This window comes from Babylonia areolata, chromosome 18 (assembly GCF_041734735.1).
Source record: "Babylonia areolata isolate BAREFJ2019XMU chromosome 18, ASM4173473v1, whole genome shotgun sequence".
Classification (NCBI taxonomy): Eukaryota; Metazoa; Mollusca; class Gastropoda; order Neogastropoda; family Buccinidae; genus Babylonia; species Babylonia areolata.
Window position 1 is genome coordinate 12,978,978 of NC_134893.1, and position 23,844 is coordinate 13,002,821.

Below are 23,844 nucleotides of genomic sequence, written 5' to 3' on the forward strand. Positions count from 1 at the left end.
CTTAAACGTAATCAAAAGTAGGGTCTCAATCGTGCTACATCAGAGGCAGCTGAAAAGAACAACAGACTGTCCACGATGTCAAAAACGATCGTAAGTGTTATGTTTTTTAACATAAGTGGTGTAGTTGTTTCAGTGAGATGTATATGTTCATTTCTGAAAATGATAGTTTGTCTCCACACGAAATAAAAAAAAGAAAAAGGAAAATATTTGCCAATCAACCTTCACAACCCCATAGTAAAATGATGAATCATATTTTTCATGTGCGCAATCTGCCAGCATACAGAGAGTAAACCAACTAAAGATAACTACCGGTAGTTGTAGCATATTTGGATATATAGTTTGCTTATTTTCCATGCAACTGATTGAGTATTCTTAAATGGCAGAAACTGAAACACATGATCTGCAACATACATGCACACCAATGACGGATTGCCAATCCCTGCTTATTCACCGCATGTGAACCAAGTTAATAGAACAGGAACCAGAACTAATTGATGTTGTACAGCAAGATGTAAAAGGAAATAGACCAAAAGATAGCATTCAAGGAAAACATGACTGCCAACATTTGTAAGATGATCAAACTTGGTTGAATATGATTGATTCACTCAAACACTATGATGTTGATAGTATGAGGGATTGATATCCACCCCCCAATGTTCAACATTCTTTCCTGTGCAAGATCCAGGAAACATCACAGTTCTCTATACAGGCAGAAGAGCCCTGTACTGGAGTAAAACTTAAACTTCAACATTTATGATCTTTCAGCTTCATGGAATGTTAGGAACTGGAAGCATCTGTCACACACTCTATTTAAGAGAGACAGACTAGAAACCCAACCCAACCCAGTTTTGATTCCCAGACAACATAACACACAGACTTCAGGAATAAAAAGTTCAGTGTATATATATATGTGTGTGTGTGTGTGTGTGTGTGTGTCGCAGCACGCTAAATCCCGGCTAAAGTCGCAGCCAACTATTCTTAGCTATGCACAAAAACAGGAGATAAGGGTAAAAATAAACGAGATTTTTACAAATATCGCATCTTTCAAGTCATCTTTGCTGTCATTAAGTATTTTTGCATAAAGCTGCCTGGAACTGTAGTATTTTTAATGTTTTCTCATGCACTGATGCCTGTCAAAACCATGTAAAAAAAAGAAAAACTGTACTCTCTTGCTGTATTTCACATAGATTCCTTGAATTTATTTAGCCACTTTTCTGACTTAAAGTTCTGAAGATCGATAATTTTATTCAAAGTTCAGTCTTTCTACAACATATTGTAATTGATGGTGTTTTATTCTGTGGTGTGTGTACATCACAATATTTCAGAAAAAGACACACGTGTGCCACCGCTGACCAAAAAAAAAGATCAGTGCGTTTGTGTGTGTGCCACATGCGAACCCCAAACAGCAGCATGCTGTTCAACGCTGTTTCTCAGTCTCTTCTACCACTAAGAGAGAGAAAGCAAGAAACTTAGATGTGTTGTTGCCGACAGCGGCTGTTGTGACTCGACTTCCACTGGTGCCAGTGTATCTAACTACAAATTTTGGAGACAGAGAAACCTGCCACATTGACATCATCTGTCCAGATAATGACAGGCCCATTTTGAATCTGTTATGTTTTGATCCAACGAACTCTTTTTGCCAAACATTACACTTTGATCCTGGAGTGAAACGTTCTGTTTTTGATTAAATCCAGAGATTCTTATCACAAGTATGCTTTGAATTAAGTTGCAGTTTTCAGGCTTTCCAGAATTTACATCAGCTGATTAAGTGGCAGTACACTTCATGATTGCAGTTTGTTAAAAGTAATTTTGACCTGGGATCTAAAGTTGAAGATCAAAACATTGATCAGTATTACAGACATGATGATGAAATATTTTTTGTTTAAATAGAAACGTAGCCTTTGTGAGTTGTCTCATTTAAAAATTAAAAAAAAAAAAAAAAAAATCACTGTCACCATTGACTGGGCTCTTTTGTGGCATGACATCAGTCTTCCACTTGCCATTCTGGACTTCATTTGAGTACAGACAGAAAATGTGAATTTTCCAGTGCATTCTTTGTGTAGAAATTTATAGTTTACTTAATTCTGAATCTTTTGACATCACATACGTGTTCGAGATGATTTTGTTATAAAGTTACAAATAGGCAAATGTATCATTATATGTATTTTTCATGAGTCGATTTCTCCATTTGTCCTTTTTGGGCACACCAACTGTGCACAAATCTGTGATTTTTAAACTTTCAGAGAGTACAAAAATGTCAAAAATGAAAAATTCTGATTGTAAGAGGGGTTTTGTGTGCTGTGCCTCACACACACACGTCAGACACAAACACACACATTTATTCATTTATTTATTTTGTCAGTATATGATAAAACAAATTTGAACTATTATTTAAGAAACTCATAACACTTCAAACTGAACATAAAAATAATCAGTTAAAAAGATTAATGATAAATGAATCTGCTCAGAAATTTCTTTTTCTGAATTTTACTCATCTTTATCAATATGCCATACAAAATTCCACAATCAATATGAACAGAAGAACTGTCGGGTGTTTCAAGTTGTCTTCTCACTAACTTTTGAGACATTTCAGTGGTCAGAATTTAATATGGCTGATGATCCATTGGGTTTTCTTCATGTTCTGTTCAGAAGAAACTGTGGTCACATGACTCATGTCAAGCAACAAACTCAGGAGTCTGACATGAACATCATCAGAAGGAAAGAACCTTGAAGGTCTACAAAAGTACAGTGTCAACCAGTTCACTCTGAAATTCACAAGCCACATTGTGATCCAGAGTATTAAACATATCTACCATCTGAAACATTCTACACAAATCACAAGTGCCTCAATGACCGGTAGCTTTGCAAAACGAATGTGCAGACTTTCCAAGACAGATTCCTGCTCAGAAGACAGCCCACGTGATCAGCAGAGACCCGCAGAAAAAGAAAATAAAAAGATAGAAGAAGCAACAATGAATTCCAGACAGTTTAGAAGGCTCATATGCACAATACCAATAGATTCACTCAACACTGTGACCAGAACTCCACACAGCCATTTCTCCGTCCAGATACATCCAAGATGGATGGAGGTGGAGATAACATTGAGAATACAAGACAATACCAGGAATATTTCAAGAATGCACAGAAAAAATCAAGAGTGCACAGAGAACATGAATACATAGATAACATCAATTGCACAACAGAACTTGCATAATTATTTGCTGATAAGCATCCTGCAGAATTAAAGTCAAAAGTCAAAGTGTATGTTTTTGTTTTTGTTTCAAACTGGCTGAATCTTGCTGTATACTACGACTACAACTGCTGCACAACTTGTCCTAGCGAAAAAAAAATCTGCATCTTGTCACATCTGTTTTACATCAGTTACACTGGCTTCCTATAGAGTCCCGCATTCACTATAGACTAGCAACACTTGCCTTCCGACATTTTCATGAATCTCTTCCACCGTATCTCTCCTCTGTGCTGGAAACATACAAACCATGCAGAACGCTAAGATCCAGTTCTGAAAGCTTACTTAAAGTCCCAAGAACTAATTCAAAATGTGCAGGGAAAAGGTCTTTTAGAGCTCAAGTACCCCAAGTTTGGAATTCTTTGCCATCATCCCTCAGAAATGTTCCTGATCTCCAGACCTTTAAGTCAGAACTGAAAACGCACCTTTTCTGCAAACATTTATGGACTCAGCACAATGGATAATCCAAAGTCTGTTTGCACATGGAGTTTTATGCTAGAGATATTTTAATATTTCATGTAATCCTGTTTTATTGCAGTTGATATATTTAATGTGTATGGGTGTGCATGTGCGTGCATGTGTGTGAGTGTGTGTGTGTGTGTGTGCGAGTGTTCATGCGCACGCATGTGTGTGTGTGTGTTTATGAAATGTGTGTTTTATGGAATGTATTTCTTTTTAATCATAGCATTATTTACTTGATACTTTTTATTGTTTGGTGGGTCATGCTTTTTGATCCATTCTGTGAATGCATTGGATTGAGCTGTTGTAATGTTTTTATGTTGTGTTTATGTCTGGCTTGATGATGAAAGCGCTTTGAGCAGCATTTGTACTGCACATCGCGCCACAGAAAAGTTATGAATTATTATTATTATTACAAATCAGTGGATATTCATTATTATGCAATGAAAGATGACACTAAATGTTGCATTGGAATTTGGAAAGAGATGGAATATTCTATTCTGTTCCTGTCCCCTGCTTATCAAGTAATTACTTAAATGATCAAGGGTGAACATAACTGCCATGCTAAACAGAACTGTTCATATTTCCCAAGAGATGAGGACAGATACCCTTCGAATATTTAATCAGGGATGAAGAATGACAGAAGATTGAGAGTGTCATGAGTTGTGACAGCATGAAACAGTGAAGGAACAAACCTGGTGCCTGGTTTTCTCCAACATGACCTGAAACAATGAAAGTGGCAAATGAAAAGACCAAGACCTTTGCTTACAAGACCCTGGTCTGATTACATGTAGAGAAGTGTGGCACTGTCTGGGGCCCTTTCACTGAAGATCAACTCTAGAAAAGAAAGACAGTTCAAACAAGAGCAGCACGATATGTCACAATTATATACAACAATACAAGCAGTGTTAAACTGATGCTTCAAAACCAGTTCAGCATGAACAGTGGGAGTGTGCCAGACTTCTAGACCTTTGCTCCCAACTGGGCTTCCTCACGAACCAGGAGAAATGCAATTTGTCCCCAAGTCAGTCCTTCAACTTCTTAGGGATGAGATTCGCCACATGGTCCATGATAGTCTCTCCAATGCCAGATCGCTGGGACTGACTGGCAGACCTCCTCTGCCACTTGCGCTAATCCTGTGGGCAAAAGCACGGACACTTTCTTCTCTCCTGGGCATGATGGAGTCCATGGCACCTCTCATCTGCCTGGGCAGGGTTTTCAAGCACCCTCTTCAGAGGGCACTGAGGCTATGGTGGTCCCAGAGAACCCAACCATGGGATACCCAGAAATGTCTGGGTGAGTGGTTCCTCGAGGTGACATCAGAATGGCTAACCACTGTTCTTCGGACACAGGGTGTGCCCATAGCCCCACCTACACTTCAAGTGGCACTCTTCACAGACGCCTCCTCTCTGGGTGGGGGAGCCCACATGGACTCACTCCATGCAGCAGGGACTTGGTCCCGGAGGAGTGCCTATGCCACATCAATGGTCTGGAACTGGAGGCAGTTTGCAGGGCTCTCTTGCACTTTGCGGGGGAGGCCACTGGCAAGACCATCCGCTTGTTCACGGACAACATGACGGTTGCATGTTATGTGAACAAAGGGGGTGAGGGGGAGGGTGCATTCAGGAGACCTCTCCCTGCGGACCGAGGCTCTCCTCCATTGGTGCCACAGCAAGGGCATTGCACTTTCAGCAAAACACATAGCAGGAAAAGCCAACATCTTGGCAGATGCACTCAGCAGGTTCAAGAGTGTCATCCACACAGAGTGGACCCTGAACAAGGACACCCTTCAGGGGGTGTGGGAGCAGTGGTTTTGGCTGATGGTGGACCTCTTTGCCACACAGTTCAACGAGAGACTCCCCACTTAGTCTGTCTGGTCGCCGACCGGGAAGTGTGGGCAGTATGCTCTGTCTCTAGACTGGAGCAATGTGATTGCCTACGCGTTCCTTCCTTTTCCAGTTCTGTACAAGGTGATCCGGAAAGCCAGATTGGAACACCTGCAGCTGATTCTCATTGCGCCAAAATGGCCAGCTCAGCCCTGGTATCCAGACCTCCAGTCCCTGACACACGTTCCACCTCTGGAACTCAAAACCAAACCTCATCTGCTGAGGCAGCCTCGATCGGGGGTCCCTCATTCCAATCCTCATCTGCTCCACCTGTATGCGTGGCTGCTGTGCGGTTGGAACTGTCAGCATGATCACCATTGAAGTCTTCAACCCCTCGGTCAGCCTCTGTGTTCTTACCGAGGGGTCGCCTCCTCTGACCTCCTCTCCATAGTCTCCAAAGCAAGGAGGGTGTTGACTGAGGCTTTGCATGACTTTCACTGGAAGAAGAACAACAAAAACCACCCCGAATCACAAAAAATGAATTTATGCTCAGAATTTTATATAAGTGTATGTTTTTTTGAGGGAAAATGAATGGAAAATATATTTATCATCAGTTCAATGTTGACAATATAACTCCCAATCAGGGGAAGATAACTCAAATTTTTAGGGGGGAAAATCACCACAAAATATTTTGGGAAAAAAGAGAAGAAAATTCAAGTTTATTTTATGGATGGAAATGGTACTAAAATATTAGCAAATGTATTAGACACAACAACCAAGTGCAGTTATGCTGTTTCCTCCACTATCATGTTGTTTTAAAAATTGTCATGTGTAGCCTCTGGGTGATCCAACATCAGTAGTAGTTCAGTACCATGTGGACTGTTTGCACCAAGACTGTGGCAGATGAACCTTGAGGTGGCTGTGTATGGGCATAAATGAGCAGCGTTACAGAAATGCTACTGGAATGGTGCACATTTTTTGGGGGGGATTGGGGGGGGGGGGGGATTGTAAGTGAGTGAGGTAAGTTTGCCTGTAAATAGTAGTTGAAATGAATGAATAAGCTTGCCTGTAAATGATACCGATAGTTGAATTTATAATCATACTGATATTGGGTTTGGTTGATATGTCATCATTGTTTTTGTGAATTGAAGTTTGAACTTGAGCATAATTATTGTGTGGTTACAGATTGTGCGAGTGCAGTCACCAGATCATGGAACCAAGAGAATTGAATCAAAAGGGTCTGAAAGTACATCCAGCTTTTTGAATAAGGTACACACACACACACACACACACACACACACACACACACACACACACACACACACACACACACACACATATGCATGCACGCACATGTGCACACACACACAGCACACAGACACATATATTTATATGTGTGTGTGTGTATATATATATATATATATATATATATATATATATATATATATATATACATCATTATATGTACATGTGTATACAGATATATGTATATTATTTCAGATAACAAACACAAAATAAAACAAAATAACACCCCTCCCTAAAAATAACAACTATAAATCGGTAACATAAATTGATTAAAACACCAGATGCCATATTCAATATTTTGACAGTATTATTATTGTTTTGATAATTTTGTAGTAATGACCAGTAAAACCATTACTGTTGATGGCAGTACTTATGGATGAACAGTTTTTGTAACAATGTAAGTATGTATTTTATTAGAAGAACAGTAACATTGAAAGTACCAAACTTAAATAAACTTTCATTTGACATTATTCTGAATTGACAGAACTTTGAGAAGGTGATGCCATGGCAGAGTATCAAAAGAAAAGAAGATAGTTAAATGAATATATTTTTCAGATGACATCTCTTTGTTGTACCCTGTTAATCTTTTGATTCATTTGATCACCGTAGTATGATATGTATCCTCACTATAAAGACCCTTTCCTGTAAAGACATAACAAATTTTGATTTTTTTTCTTGTAGAGAACACCATTGTAATTTGTATCATCTGGTTTATTAATAATTACATTTACAGTCACTTTGTTTGATACATTTATATACATTGAATTTTATCATTTGTGTTAAGTACTGACATGAATCTGCTGTAGTGACGTTGCCTCTAAGGTAAAATAGTTTATATGAATTAGTTTCTAACTTTCAGTGCGAAAGGTAAAAAAGAAAGTTTCACTTTTCTCTGGTTATTTATATTTTAGTATGCATATTGTACTGTAGTTCTTTTGTGTACGAGTCATTTGCTGTAATGCAGTGCATGTGTTCGTTAAATTTTTCCTACAGGTTCAGACTGAATTTGGATTAGGAGACACTGGATGGTACCTGTACACCAGCCGAGATTTCTCTATCTTTATACGCAACAGCCGTGCCAAGAAATTGGATGATTACAAAATCAGGTTAATTGATTTGGTTTCAGTATTTAATTTTTGTAATAATTCCCTTTTTTTTTCCAAGCTGCCCCAGTTGAAAAAAAGGTATATTGAAGATTAATGTAGTTTTACATGTTTATGCATGTTTGCATGCATGCTTGTCTGTTGGGTTGTGTCATGAATGTATTTTTGATTTAGCAAAACTTGAATCTTTCTATTCATGCTTGACTTATATGAAATAAAGCAACAATGAAAGAAAATTGTACTTGTCTGTGATCTGATGGGTTAACATTTACAGTTGAAAATTAATTGTTAATCACGTATGTTTTATTTGGGAATTACTTTTAAAACAAATCTGACAGTGGTTGTAGGTTGGCAGCTCTGATAATAATGACATGATGATAATGAGAATGGGGATTTGAATAAGTCAAGTAAGAAGAAAGTGCATGTTTTTAATGATGACTGATTTGGAGAATGTGTTGATGACTTAGATAATTTTGCAGTCATGGAATCATGTAAATGAAGCCAGAGTCATAGAGATGGTATTTTAATGATGGCAGTCAACATAGTGAATGACCTGAAGTGATGGTCTCGGTGCTAATTTTTCAAACAAGATGATATGAAGTCCCTTGTGTAGCATGCACTTAATGCAAGTGAAAGAACTCATGACAACAAAGTGCTATCGTAGGCAACATGTGTAATATGCAGAAGGGGGGAAACAAGATGGTGGTGTGCTTTTTTCAGGGGAGAGCAATCTGAGGTTCACACAGAACATTCTGATGAATTAATGATATACAGTAGTAATGGCAATGATAAATTACACTGATACAGGGACATGTTTTACATCAAGAGTGCAGAGGAGAACCGATGACATTAATACAATAGTGGTGATACTCAAGTAATGATGACTCAAAAAGTGATGCTGGTGATGATAGGGAGATGACCTTGATGATGATGGTTAATGTGATGAAATGATGATGCAGGCATGGGGACATGCTGTACATGAAGCTGGAGGAGAGGGCTCAGAGTGTTACCAGTATGGACGTGGATGGAGCACAGGGGGCAGTATCATTCCCATCCAGTTCTGCAGATTCTGTCTCTCCCTCCAGCACAGCGCCCTCACCCCCCATTTCAGCAGGCAGTGAAGTGCAGGAGGATGAGGTGGACATTCTCCTCAGCAAGCAGGATGGCAAGATCTACCGTGACAGGAATGAACAGCTGTGAGTGTCTTTGGTCTTTGTTGTTCATAACTGTGGTTCGTTGACCAACTACATGATTCCTTGTACATCCTGATATGGTCCTTTGCAGTCTGCTGAACTATAAGCAACAATTAACAATTAACGATTCCTCGTTCACTTGCTCAGTGGCTGCATCCCTCACACAGCCATCTGCCTTCTTGGAAGATGTGTGTTTCAGAATCTTGTCACTTGATCCAGTTCTCTGTTGTTGGTGTTGGGTTTTTTTGTTTGGTTTTTTTAAATGTCAGTTTCTTCTGATTTTTCTGTTCTTTTTGTGTGTCATTACAAACTTTTCCCTGTCAGATGGCATCTTCCCAAACTGACATGGGTTTTTTTTTCTTTTTTTCTGAAAATGGCAACCTGAAAAGTTTGTGTCTAGTCCCTGGTCATACTTTCAAATATGAGCTGCTTGTAAAATTGTTCTGATTTCATTAAACAATGAATCTTCTTGCAGTAATTGTGAAAAATAAGTTATCCCCCATACTCTCTATAAGTCTTTCTGTTTTTAAATCACAGATCATCTATTCTTTTCACTGCAAAGACCGCATTCCTAGAATGCCCAAAACTGTACTTTGGTGTGATTGATTCCCAAAAATAGATTATGGCTGCCTAAATGGAGAAGTAAAAACATATATGTTAAAGCCACTTCTTGAAGAATATGGGAACTGCAGCCCACAAATACAGAAGATGACGACTTAGGATTGGTACTTACCACTGTCTATTTCTCAGTATTCACTGCTCCTTTCATATTCACCATCTACCTGTAGTGCATCATTTCTCTGCAGATGCCTCAAAATTTAAGTTGGTGAAAGCCCAGAAAAATTCTTCACTCAGCATTCAGCTGTGTCTGACTGCTTCATACTCATAGACATTGAAAACAGACAACCCTGACCCTGAATAAAGGGCAGCTTTGTGAGAACTAACACTCTCCATATGTTCAGTTGCTGTCTGTTCTGTCCAATTAGTGTACAAACTGTCCAGCTTTTCTTTGTTCATCTGGAACCTTATTGTTACGCGGTGACAGCATTCTTTCAATGTAGAAGTTATCTTGCTAGTGTTTTCCAAGGTTTACTAAAAATGTTGTGAGACTGATTTATGAATAAATTGGGAATGTAATTCTTTGTTTTGTCATGTAACGTTTTTCTTCTTTTTGTTGTCTTTGGATGATCATAGTTGACAAATGTGTAACAGTTAAGTCTCAGCCGAGGTAACCTACTTAGGGAGGTTATTGGCCATAGCTACTTTCGTTTTCTCCGCATAGGCAGGTAGTAGTTTGCACAGGACAGGAATATCAGACCCCTTCCGGAGTCTGCACTAGTGGGTCACAGTAAGTATGTTACTTCAACGTAATTTTAGGAAGAAAATTTCCTGTATCTTACGCTGCCACATTAATTAGTTTGTCAAATTCTGGGGAGAATAAGATGACCTGTCATATTTTACTGTGTTACCAACCAATCTGGTATTCCTCTTCATTTTTTTCTTGTTGTCTATGGTCACATCCCCAAAGTGTGAGTACTTATTTCTGTACAAGTAAGCTGGTGGCCACCAAAGAAGAAGAGGACAACAGCCCAGTGGCTGAAAAGTGCAGTGAGCTGTGTACTGTTTGTTGACAGGTGTCGCCATGGACCCAAAGGAAAGTGCCTTCACTGTGTCCCCTTGGAGGTGAGGCTTTTACTTATGTATATTGTGTGACGTGCCCAACGTTTATTGTGTTCAGGATTTGAAACTCAGATGATTGTCTCTTGTTTTTGTGTGTGTTCGTTTTTTTTTTTATTATCTTGAATTAAAAGGGGAAAAAATACACCAAAGAAAAATATATTTTATGAAAAGAAAATAGATAATATTGAAGAATGTTATTTTTATTTGATGAAGTAAATGCCATCTGATGGGAATCACAAAGATTTAAATATCCAGATAGGTTTGACAAAAGTGTATGATATTTTTTGTGTGTTTAGGTGATTTGTTAACTGTTGAACACATAAACAAGATGTTCAAAGAGATGGGTTTTATTGATTATAAATAAAGATGTATATCTGCCGTGTTTCAGCCATATGATGAACAGTTTCTGAAGAGCTGTGATCCGCCCATCAAGTTTTTGTCTTTCCATTCCCACCTGCGTAAACTGACTGGAGGAGTTGACAAGTAGGTGTGACTTCATCATGGTCAGACTTCTGTTGAGTTTTCTTGGTTCCCTTGATTTTGAAAATCAGTAACATTGTTATGATAAGTCTTTGGTCAATGTACACACCATTGAAACTAAGCAGATAAGAATGATATTTCAGTGATGCACTATGAAGAGAGTAAGTACGATTGTGGCAAAAGCTGAAGGTTACTAATGTTAGTTTGTGTTTGTACATGTCTTGACGTGTGCATGCATGAGTATCAGTATCAGTAGCTCAAGGAGGCGTCACTGCGTTTGGTCAAATCCATATACGCTACACAACATCTGCCAAGCAGATGCCTGACCAGCAGCATAACCCAACGCACTTAGTCAGGCATGCATGAACCTTATATATTAAGTGTAAGTATGTGTTGATATGCCACCATATATCATGCTCTGTGGACAGGAGACATTTACACTGGGTGCTATGCATGCTTTTGGAATAAAGTATGGAGTTTGTCATGTGTTTGAGTGATGATAGATTTTGGTCATTAATCCTTCAACTGTCTGTTGCTTTCAACCAGAGGGAAGTTTGTCAACCTGGAGAACATCTCGTGCAAAATCAAACCTGGCTGCAAGGAGCACCCACCCTGGCCAGGCGGCATCTGCACCAAGTGTCAGCCCAATGCTGTCACCCTGAACAGACAGGTGAGATTATGGAAAATGTGTTTGGGATTGCCCTCAATAGACAGGTCAAAACTAGGAGTTTACCAAAAATAGATAACTGGGTAGAAGTGATAGTGTGTCGGGTGATGTCATCAGTAGGCAAGTGAGAATAGGGCATAGTAGGCAGAGGTGCCAACTTGCATGGACCTGTTGAGTATTTTAGTAAAGTGAAGTACACTGAATGAAAGAATCATTTTTGTGAAGATAATGTTACAATGACAAAATTTCCAACAAATTTACCTGATTGTTATTTCAGGGGTTCTGTCAAATGTTTGCAAGCTTCCATAATGATCCACTGAATGAAACAGTCAGCCATGGTTGAATTTTGGAGGATATGACTGAAAAATGATAGTTGCGACACTCGAGATCATTCATTTTTATTTAGAGAAAATGGCAGGCCATGGTGTTTAATTTGAAGTGATGTCAAGCTCTTTCTGACACGTATGTTGCAGACATATCGACATGTGGACTACATCATGTTTGAAAACCCAATGGTGGCAGATCGCTTGTTGAACTACTGGCGCAGTACTGGCAACCAGCGTATAGGAATCCTATATGGCCGCTATGAAGCACACAAAGATGTTCCACTTGGCATAAAGGCTACTGTTGCTGCTATCTATGAACCTCCACAGGTGAGCATCTTGTTTTCTGCACTTTTCCATTTTCATTTACATTTTGTCACTTTATGACAAAACTAATTTACAAACAATTAAGTTGATTCTTCAAAATGGAAACAGTGATGCGAACAAGAGATCACCGTGTAATTTTAGCATACACAAAGTGAAAACAATGAAAATGTTCTTCACCACAACACATCCACACTCTCATACATAAAAAAAAAACAAGTTACATACTTCTCCCCCAGCTCCCCAGTATTTTGTGCACTACCCGAGTTGCTGTTCTCCTGGAACTATTCCATCTCTTTTCATGTCACGGCCTGTCAGCTGCTGATGCCACCTGTTTCAGCTCTCCACAGTTGACCAAGTTAGTGAGGCCACCAGTCCCAGCTGATCAAAAATCTAGACCATTGAAACAGCTGGTGCAGGAACAACAAAGTAGTGCTCTACCCAGATTTTCCACAGCATAATCTTTACTCTGACCTACGTTTATGCAACAAGTTATCCAATTATTAAAAAGGAGGAAAACAGTATTAGAGATAATCAGCTAGCTGGCTCCAAATCATAACTTTCCTAGACAGCAAGAGAGATGACTGTTTCTTTGTTATATTCGGTTTTTATTTCAGACAGACAGGTGGTGAAGAAGTTTTGTGTAAGATGTACTGGTGTCATCAAGAACAAGTTGAAGGTGTTAATAACACTTAATGTTCCATTTAATTACACATACTTAACCGTGATCCACTAGTGCAGACCCTGGCAGGGGTCTGACATTCCTGTCCTGTGCAAACTACTATCTGCCTATGCGGAGAAAACGAAAGTAGCTACAGCCGATAACCTCCCGGAAGTAGGTAACCTCCCTTTTGCCCCCCTGACTTGCGCCCTCTTGACTCCTGTTCCTGTGCTCTTCATACGGCTAAGTTTTTTTGTTTTTTTTTCGTATTTTCTGTCTGTCTGTCGATTCTCTTCCATTTTTCTCAATATGGAAAAAGCTGCAAGTACTTCAGAGGGCAAATTGCACTGACACATATACTAACTAGGGACAGCAGTAGGTTTGTGAACAAATGCTCTAAAACAAAGGAGACATGTAAGAGAGGTGGATTTTCTCAATGCTTACCCAAAGAAGTAAGTTCAGCAATTCTATAATTTATAATAACATAGAAGTAATAGCAGCAGAAGATCAACAACAGCAACAAAAGTTTGATTTATATGCATATATTGCAGACTCATTTTAATGGCAGACTTATTTTGTTTACTTGAAAAAGGCCATTTTTGAAACAAAAACAAAAGTGTGCCTGTCCTTTGTCATTTATTGAGATCTGTGCCAAACCTTGTCATTTATTGAGATCTGTGCCAAAACATTCTTTCTTGAACTGTGCACTAGTGTAAAGATATGCTCTTTGTCTTTCCATGCAGAGAACTCTTTCTCCCCAGAATCAAAGCAGTGACATTTCTTTCTTGATAAAATGTGTTGCTGACTGTTAAATGAAAAAGCAGTGAGACTTACTACTTTTTTTTCTTTTTCTTTTTTTTTAATTTCCTTTTTATTAGTGAGAATTACTGCTTATGACAGAGTGGTTGTTGCAAGTTTTTGGATTACTTCCCTTCAAACCGTGCATCCTCTTTCCCTGTAGGTGAATTCCCCAAACCGGGTAGAGTTACAGGAAGACCCCAAGGAAGATCAGGTGACAGAGGTTGCCAAGGGTCTGGGTCTGGTGCCTGTTGGCTGGATCTTCCTCGACCTTGTCGCAGATGACCTTTCCAAAGGCACTGTGAAGAACTTCCGTGGACAGATCGTGAGTTAAAAAGCCATTCTGTGTGTGACCAGAACAGTTAATTGGTTTCCTTTTGAAGGAAAGAGAGTGTTCTAGAAGGGAGCGCTACAAAGGAGGGTGGTGAATGGGAGGAAAGGCCATCAGTTTGTGTGTGACAAAGACCTAGGGTGAATGAAAGGAGGTGTTCACTGGTGTGTGACAGAGATCGATGGTGAAAGGAAGTAAAAAGTGTTCATTTGTGTGTGACAGATAGATGGTGAAAGGAAGTAAATAAGTTTTCATTTGTGTGTGACAGATCGATGGTGGAAGAAAATAAAAAGTGTTCATTTGTGTGTGACAGATGGGTGGTAAAAGGAAGTAAAAATGGTTTCATTTGTGTGTGACTGATGGGTGGTGAAAGGAAGTAAAATGGTTTCATTTGTGTGTGACTGATGGGTGGTGAAAGGAAGTAAAAAGTGTTCATTTGTGTGTGACTGATGGGTGGTGAAAGGAAGTAAAATGGTTTCATTTGTGTGTGACTGATGGGTGGTGAAAGGAAGTAAAAATGGTTTCATTTGTGTGTGACAGATGGGTGGTGAAAGGAAGTAAAATGGTTTCATTTGTGTGTGACTGATGGGTGGTGAAAGGAAGTAAAATGGTTTCATTTGTGTGTGACTGATGGGTGGTGAAAGGAAGTAAAAAACTTTTGATTTGTGTGTGACAGATGGGTGGTGAAAGGAAGTAAAATGGTTTCATTTGTGTGTGACTGATGGGTGGTGAAAGGAAGTAAAAATGGTTTCATTTGTGTGTGACTGATGGGTGGTGAAAGGAAGTAAAAAAAACTTTTGATTTGTGTGTGACAGATGGGTGGTGAAAGGAAGTAAAATGGTTTCATTTGTTTGTGACTGATGGGTGGTGAAAGGAAGTAAAATGTTTTTATTGGTTTGTGACAGGGATGGATGATGAATGGAAAGAGAGCCTGATCATGGGTGTGTATCAGAGATGAGTGGTAAATGTAAGGAGAGGATATCCATTGTTTTGTGACACAGGTTTCATTTATGAGTGACAGAAGGGTGGTGAATGGTAAGAGAGAATGTTCATTTCTGTGTGTGACAGAGATGACTGGTGAATCAGATTGGAAGATGTTCATTGGGTTGTGTTATATTTTTATTGGTGTGAAACAGAGAGATGATGAATGAAGAACAGGGTGTTAAAGATTCTCTTAAGCCACAGCCAGTACAGGCAGCGTGCATATTGGCTGGCTTGAGGGACAAAAAAGATGAAAGTTCAAATCAGTATATTGTATGTACAAATGTGATTATATGTGCTGAATCATAGCATGTAGCATATCTGGCTACTATGCTGAACGGTATAAATTGTAAAATGATCAGGTGTCATATTATGTGTGGCGGTTGCAGGACTCTCACTTCCTGAGTGCTGAGGAGTGTATCATGGCTGCAAATTTCCAGAACAAACATCGCAATCCCTGTAAACTGGCCAGGGAGGGACACTTTGGTTCCAAGTTTGTCACTGTAATTGCCACAGGTAGGTCCTGTTTGCAACACCAGCATTGTCACAGGAGGCAGCAAATTAGCTTCGTTGTTTCTTTCAATGTTTACTCACATTTTGTTTCACGTAAGTCAGTGTATATTTTTTTTCATTCATGTTCGTGACTTCATTGCATTGGATAATCATTTATTGTCCATTTCTTGTCATGAAAAACATATATAGGTTATACATATGTGTCACGTTTACTCGTCCATATTTTTATTAACAGGCATTTGTTTCATGCTTATTGCTGTTACTGTAATAGTCTTGTACACTTTGATTGTCATATGTTTGTGTCATTGTTTGATTTTTGACTCACTTGTGTAAACAAAGTGAGTCTATGTTTTAACCCGGTGTTCGGTTGTCTGTGTGTGTGTGTGTGTGTGTGTGTGTGTGTGTGTCTGTGTGTCCGTGGTAAACTTTAACATTGACATTTTCTCTGCAAATACTTTGTCAGTTGACACCAAATTAGGCATAAAAATAGGAAAAATTCAGTTCTTTCCAGTCATCTTGTTTAAAACAATATTGCACCTCTGGGATGGGCACAAAAAATAATAAAAGAAACCAAATTATATGCAAACTGCATTTACTTTTATATTTATTTATTTATTTTTATTCTATAAACTTGGCACTTTGATCTGATATTCTGACACAACAAGAAGAGCAGTCATTATCATTTTTTGTTCGAACAGGAACTTCTTTTGTTAAGCATGGAAGTTATATTTATTTTGCAAACGTTTTGGTGCAGATAGTAAAAAAGGGAAATTAATCTGTAATTAATACTAGGGGACTTAGTTTGCTTTAAACTGATCTTTCTCATCTTAAACATTACATTTTGAAATTACACTCAGTACATAAAAAGCTTGTGTGTTTTACTCTCAGTGTACAGGGCTTTCACTATGTTCATTCACCCAAGTGGTCTTTTTTGGAAAATACTAAAATCAATATGACGAGTGGACTTTATAGGTCTATTGGCTGAGCCCTGAAGGTCATGGGCAAAAATCAGTTGCGTACACATATTTATACACATTCAAAGCGTGTGCTCATATTCTTCGTGAACGCGAACGACACCATTTTGTTTCAATCCTATATTCAATGGACAATACACGATAACATGTGATCGAAAGTTGGAGAAGTTGACTGTTAAATATTTATTCAGAGAAAGATTTGTGAACGCCTCATCACTTACTGGATTATGCCCCAAACTCCCATAAAAATATCCACAGAATCAATCGGAATTCACAGTTAAAAATAATAAACCATGTGCGTTAATACCCTTGAATTGATGAAATGTAAAAATTTCCAGTCTTGACTTTTCTCAAAATGAAGTCCTTTTCACTTCATAAGACGTTTAGAAGTGCTTGTACTTGGCTCTGCGTGTTATTAGTTTAACAAAATACTCAATTTTCACATCAACTTTAAAACTATAAAACTAGAATGAACATAAAAGAGAAATTGAATCGACTGTGTCAACCGGGTGTAACTAACTGAAACTTGTACATCTATCTAGATCCAGAGAAAATGGCAAAATTTTGCAGTGTGATTGCGGCGATAGCCACGTCTCCTTTACCGCGGACTTAAAAAGAATTTTTAATTGCCCTTAAAGATTTTTTGAATACCCAAGATACACCAGAATAATATGATTTAAACAGCGTTCGCACCGCAAATACCGCAATCGATTTATTGCCCTTTAAAAAAGCATGTTTAAATATTATATTTTTGAACGTCAGTTAATGAGCCACGATAGTGTAATGGGTAAGAGAGTTTCTTCTCACCTGAACACGCAGAGTTCGAATCTGCCGTTAGGACTTTTTTTTTTCTTTTAACCCGAAGTTTTATGATAACAAATACAGAACACATTTTAACGATTAGATTTTTTTTTTTTTTTTTTTTTGTAAGTGTATCACAAGTGAGTCTTGAAGGCCTTGCCTCTCTTGTATATTATTCCGGCAATGTTCAGGTTTGTAAACAGAAATCATTGTTTCTTAGGGGAGGTAACCTACTTTGGGAGGTTATTGGCCATAGCCACTTTTATTTTCTCCACATAGGCAGGTAGTAGTTTGCACAGGACAGGAATCAGACCCCTGTCGGAGTCTGCACTAGTGGGTCACAGGAAGTATGTTACTTAAACGTAATTTTAGGAAGAAAATTTCCTTTTCTTAGGTTTGCCCACCTTTCCTTTTACAGGTTTATTGATTTTTTTGTGATTGTCAGAGAATAATAGATTTGTGTACCTGTACAGAATTTCCAGATTTCACCCTTGTTTCCATCCTTGGTAACTTTTAGCAAGTTTTGATGCATGTATTTAAGGGGGTGGCCAGGCATCTTTGACAGAGATTTAAAAGTGTGTGCATAGCTTGTGATATGTGAAAAGTGAAGGTGAGGCGTCCTTTGATAGAGAATAGAAAGTCTGTGCAAAGGGTGTAAATGGGTGAAAAGTGAGATCAACCGTTGTTTAAAAGAGTCTGTGTACTAGGTGGTTGTTTGGCAACAGGGGACAACAACAACCAGATCCACTTTGAGGGCTACCAGGTGTCCAATCAGTGCATGGCCCTGGAGCGCGACGACTGCCTCATCCCCACCAAAGACATCCCGGAGCTGGGCTACGTCAAGGAGTCCTCCAATGAACAATACGTCCCGGATGTCTTCTACAAGGTGAGACCATGAATAGAAATATTAATAAGAAGGAAAAGGTAAGAACAGGAGAACTTTGATTTTGAAAACAGTTTAAATTTATCCACAACATAGTGGTTTACTGATCAGACAAGAATATCTTTCAGATGTAGAAATAAAGAAAAATAAGCATCACTTATCAGGCCGACCCCATAACTTATGGACAGTAATTATATTTTTTTTTACTTGCATCTTGGTTCAAATCAGATTCACATCCTTCAGGGGAAAGACAACTATTCAATAAAGAGACACATTGGATGACTTTTTTTCAGGGGAAAGACAGTTATGGCAATGAGGTGACTCACTTAGCCAGACCACTGCCTGTTGAGTACCTGCTTGTGGACATGCCAGCGGCTTTCCCCTCAGATTTCCAGTACACCTTTAAAACCCATGATGGCCTTTCTACCTTTCCTGTTGAGAACCGGGAACAGATGGGGGAAACTCAGGTATGTGAATTAGTCCTTGATGATTTGTTTGTCTGTGTGTTGTGAGGACAGTCATTGTTGATGATTTTGCACTTTTGAGCATGGCTAGAAAAATACTTTCGATGCTTTTTAAGATGTAAGAGCATTGTTGTGGTACATAGTGGAAATGACAGTGATGATCACAGATGCTAATGGTGAAGTATGTTTCAGGTGTTTTCAGCTTTTATGCATAACAAGGCTCTTATGATGACAAAGATGCACATGGTAGTGATAAAACAGCCAAAGTATTTTGTGTCAGGACAAAAGTGCTGTGTATGTCATAGGTGACAGTTGGTTTTTTTTCAATCTTAAGATGTGTTTCAGGATGTTGGAGCAGGACCATTGTGACCATATGTGATAGTGGTGATGAAGGTAGTAAAGTTGTTGATCATTGTTGTTCCAGGACTTTGGAGCCTTGGTGCAGTACATGCAGCAGTTCAGCCCCAACCAGTTCTTGACTGCCATGTCTGACTTTCACCTTCTGGTGTTCCTGTGTACCTCTGAGATCATTCCTGTCAGGGTCAGTGCCTCTGCCTCTCTGTCCAGTCCTGTGTAATCATCAGGATTACAAGAGGAGTAGGGATTGTTTAAGCATGTACACACATGCACGGACACACACACACACAAATCCTCTCATGCTCACATATGCATGTGCACATCAACACACATGCTGTCAGGGGGATCATAATGTCCTCTCAATGAAGTAAGAAATACAGTACCAATCCTAAAATGTTCTGCATCACAACCCATCTCACTCCGGTCCACATATCATTCAGCAATTGTAATGTCATGGTTTTAGGATTGAGTTTTCTGGTTAGATACATTTAAATTAAGGGTGAATTCATTACTTTATCTTTTATGGCATCCAGTGTCATTTTACTTTTGCTGTGCAGTGCACATACTTTGATTAATGGTTTTCAGAGGTGAAATGGATGAAGCAGCTATTCGGACTGGGCAGTATACATCATCCCCTGAGTCTTATTTTTTTGCTATAATACGAAATGCTGAAAAATTAATTTCCAAACCTTTTGGTGGTGGAAGGCCACATGCATGGGCTTTGTGTGTCAGTCTGACGCCTGGTGTGGTGCTGTAGGTCAGTGTGGGGTTTGTGTGGACAGGAAAAGATGGGAATGCTGCTAGAAGCCGTGAAGAATCAGGATGAGAACTTGGCACTGCAGTTCAAGAAAACGGAGGAGTGGGCCACAGTGGAGGAAATGATGTCTGCCCATGGTAACTTTTTCTTCATCTTCCACCCTTGTTTTTTGGTGTCTTATTCTCTCTCTCTCTCTCCCCCTCTCTCTCTTTCTCTCTCTCTGCAGATTGCTTCCACTGTGTCTCAAACAGGAACTGATACTACTTTATGTCACCCTTTGCCCTGCCACTTTTCTCTCTTCTCTCTCTTCCCCTACCCATCCCCTCACCTTTTCTATCCCTTTTAGTTTTTCAACTGCATTTTATATGGGTTATTTACTGCATCTAGGGATAGATTTATGTCAGGGAAATCCCTCATTTATGTGCTTGAGCTGTTAGTCAGTTCATATAATTCATTTTTAAGTTGGTAGTACTGTCCGTGCACAATGAGTGATAAGAAACTCTAGGGAGAGCTGGACAGTACAAGGTCTTCGGAGAAGAAGCCCCCCTCAGTCAAGTGTTTCAGCCCTTAACTCCTTACACTCTAAGGCGGCCAGGCTGCACCCAGGTCATGACTCCTGGATGCCCTTTTATTGCCGCATTTTTATTCTATTTTATAAGTATTACCTTGCAGGAAGTTTTATATACTCATATAGATATTTTAATGCACTCAGATATATACCATAAAGTTCGGCCTATAAGCCGCGACTTTTTACCCCAGCTTCAGCCTCTGCGGCTTATACAGTGATGCGGCTTATTTGCGGATTTTAACGATCCCGGGAGTATCATGTTCTCGTCTATTCTTAGCTGCCCTTCAACTCACCAAAATCATGATTTCTGTCCATGAATTTTTGGATGAACTTCAGGATAGTGTGCTAACTGTTCACGTTTTATAAATCAAATCTGCACACATGAAAGCCTTCAGATCAGCATTCAGTTCTACTCTGCTCAAGCGTACACCCTCATCATGCCAAAAACGCGACGTTATGCCTATAATGATGCAGCCTTCAAATTGAAGACGATCAACCTAGCAGATGACAGTGCAAGCGACGAACCAGCAGCGACCTCCACCTTCATGTTCATGAAGTGAAAGCGAGGCTGAAGTCAGTGACAAGATGGCAGAGGAAGCTGTGCTGGTTCTCTTCAACTCGGACACTGAAGACGAAGATTTTAGTGGATTCAGTTAGCAGGATGACGTTGAATAAATATGACTATCCCTAAATTATGGATCTTATTTTCGTTGTGTTTATTATTTTTTTGTGGCACTGCAGTATTTTCGCTTGCTTTTCTTTGTGTTGTTTCCAGCTTGTGTTTATTTCATAACCTACAGTATCGACAGCTTTTCTGTAGTATCAGTATGTGTTCCGGTACCGGAAATAAATAAGTGCAGCTTATAAGCCGGTGCGGCTTATGTATGTATAAAGTTAAATTTTTTCCAAAATTTAGTGGGTGCAGCTTATATACCAGTGCGCTCAATAGACTGAACTTTACGGTAAACCCTTCCATCATTTATCATTGTTTGTAGTCAGTGCCAGGGTATTACATCAACCAGGGCTTGTGTTCCACAGATCCATCACCCCGTCAAGCATCCTACGTGGGGCCCGGGGCAGCCCCCCTGCCTCCCATAGGAGGGGCAAGTTCAAGCGCCATGTGGACCTGTGCACACTGCACCTTCCTCAACCCAGTGGGACTGGCAGCCTGCGAAATGTGCTCCTTACCTCATAGCTCCGGCCCAACTGTCTAGGCCTTCAGCCCTCACTTCTCTTATGTCTGTGGCGCTTGGGAGGGAGGGATATGTTTTGTTCTGGGGTATTTACAGGATTTTATGTGACTGTTGTGAATTATATGCTGGTGACATTGACAAGAATGCATGAACATGTGTGTTTGTGGTTTTCTTTTTTTTTTTTTTTTTTCATTGTTCTTCTTTCTGTTGCATTTGTATGTGTTTCTGTGAGATTGGAGGGTCTGTTAAGATGGATGTATCTTCCTGTCTTTTATTTTTCTTTTTCTTTCTGCCTTTACTACTTTTATACTAGTAACTGATATGTAGTGAACAGTCTGCTTAATTTTGTGTACAATAGACATTGCTTCTGTTTGTTGAGAGAGCATAGGATGATGCCAGATGCATCGGGATATCAGCAACAGCTCATACACACATATACATTTGCTTGTTGCACCCTGGTGCACATGCATGTAGCATTGATTACATACACACAAAATGAAGTGCATGCATTTGCACATAAACACACACACACACACACACACACACACACACACACACACACAAGCCAGATTACTGTGGACTATAGTATTGCACTGAATCTCATGGGTTGTGAGAACATGCATGGTCACAATCAGCTTGCTGGAACCGGAAGGTGTGATTGAGTTTTGAGTTTCCTCTCGCTAGAAAGCTTCTAGTATAGTGTGTTCTCATCTGAGCAGACAGAAATTTTCTGTCACACGGGTGGGGCAGGCTCACAAATATTGTTCTGTTGTGGTTTTGTCACATCCACACACCAATTGATTCCAGACATAAATTGAAGGAGATGTTCACATGTTTTGTGTTTGGAGATATATTTTCTTTGGAAATATCTGAGCACTTGACAAGAAAGTTTAGTGTGTGTGTCAGTGTTAAACTGGTAAGTTCAGGGCTTTCATTCGTTTACCTGTTTCTTTTGTTTGCTTGTTTTTTGTGTTTTGTTTTCATGTATCTAGCTAAAAGTTGTTAACATTCCCCCCTTTCTCCAACCACCACCAGTGCTTCTGGTTGGTACTATAGTTGTTTTTGTTTTTTTCATATTTAAGTTATTCTCTCCTCCATTCTTTTTATACATGTGTGTGCTTAGTATTCCTTTGTGTGATTCAGGTGTGTGTGAGTGTGTCAGTGTGGATGGATGGTTGGCATTGTCACAGTTTAAAGGAGCATGTTAGGAGCAAAATTTGTCTTGTTTTGTACATAACTGGTATCATGGCCAGTTTAATGCTATGTACTGATGTCTGACAAACGTGATAACAAAATAAAGATTTTTGTTTCTTGCATTCATGTTACCCATTTCTAAAAAGATAGAATATTCTTTCTTCTGTGCTTGAGAAGGTGAGGGGGTGCTTTTTTTTGCAGATGCTTCATCTTTCTCATCATTTCATTTGCATTATCCCTGCTCCACTGTGCTGTTTATCCTAAATACCACTTACACAGCCACACCCACTGACGCAGGCTTATTATGGCACAGTGTCAGCTCCAGCAGTGCACAAGGAGCTGCTAGTTTAAAGTCAAATCAAATTATGGTGCTTAGAGCCTCACTGACCACTAAGGCCAATTCAAGGCTATCACCATGTTAACATCTACTTCAAGCCAAGGGTGAAAAAAAGTATAATAAAAACTAATCACCACTTCAGTCTTTTCAGTCAAAAAGTTTTAGAAAATATTCCAGAGTTCAAATTTGATTAAAAACGTTCACTTCTTTCAAGAAGTCAATGAGCATGTGTTTCACAGTGAGAGAATCTTCACAGGGAATACATCAAGGGGCCTCCTCCCCTTTCAACAAGTAAGAATGAGTGAGAAAAGTTTGTCTCGTGTGCAATCCACACAACACAAGACTCCTCCTTGTCGTTCTTCACGACCGATGGGAGGATCTCATGATGAATTTGGAACAGCTTGTTGCCTGTCTAGGTGTTCCAC

At 39.3% G+C, this 23,844-nt stretch overlaps 1 protein-coding gene across 1 annotated transcript; it reads left to right on the forward strand.

Moving 5' to 3' along the window:
• Positions 1-23,204, forward strand: LOC143292461 (nuclear protein localization protein 4 homolog). The gene is made up of 15 exons (XM_076602753.1): positions 1-90; positions 6,718-6,801; positions 7,831-7,943; positions 8,900-9,136; positions 10,768-10,816; positions 11,202-11,296; positions 11,840-11,963; positions 12,434-12,613; positions 14,230-14,391; positions 15,768-15,894; positions 18,392-18,552; positions 18,843-19,016; positions 19,438-19,554; positions 20,153-20,264; positions 21,734-23,204. The coding sequence occupies exons 1-15, from the start codon at positions 76-78 to the stop codon at positions 21,907-21,909; spliced, it is 1,926 nt and encodes a 641-aa protein (XP_076458868.1). The 5' UTR covers positions 1-75; the 3' UTR covers positions 21,910-23,204.
• Positions 23,205-23,844: the final 640 nt, after the last annotated feature.

Excerpts from the sequence above, each read along its gene's own strand:
- LOC143292461 (XM_076602753.1), top strand. Across the intron at positions 18,553-18,842 it reads TCCCGGATGTCTTCTACAAG|GGGAAAGACAGTTATGGCAA; the intron begins GTGAGACCATGA and ends ACTTTTTTTCAG. Across the intron at positions 20,265-21,733 it reads GGAAATGATGTCTGCCCATG|ATCCATCACCCCGTCAAGCA; the intron begins GTAACTTTTTCT and ends TGTGTTCCACAG.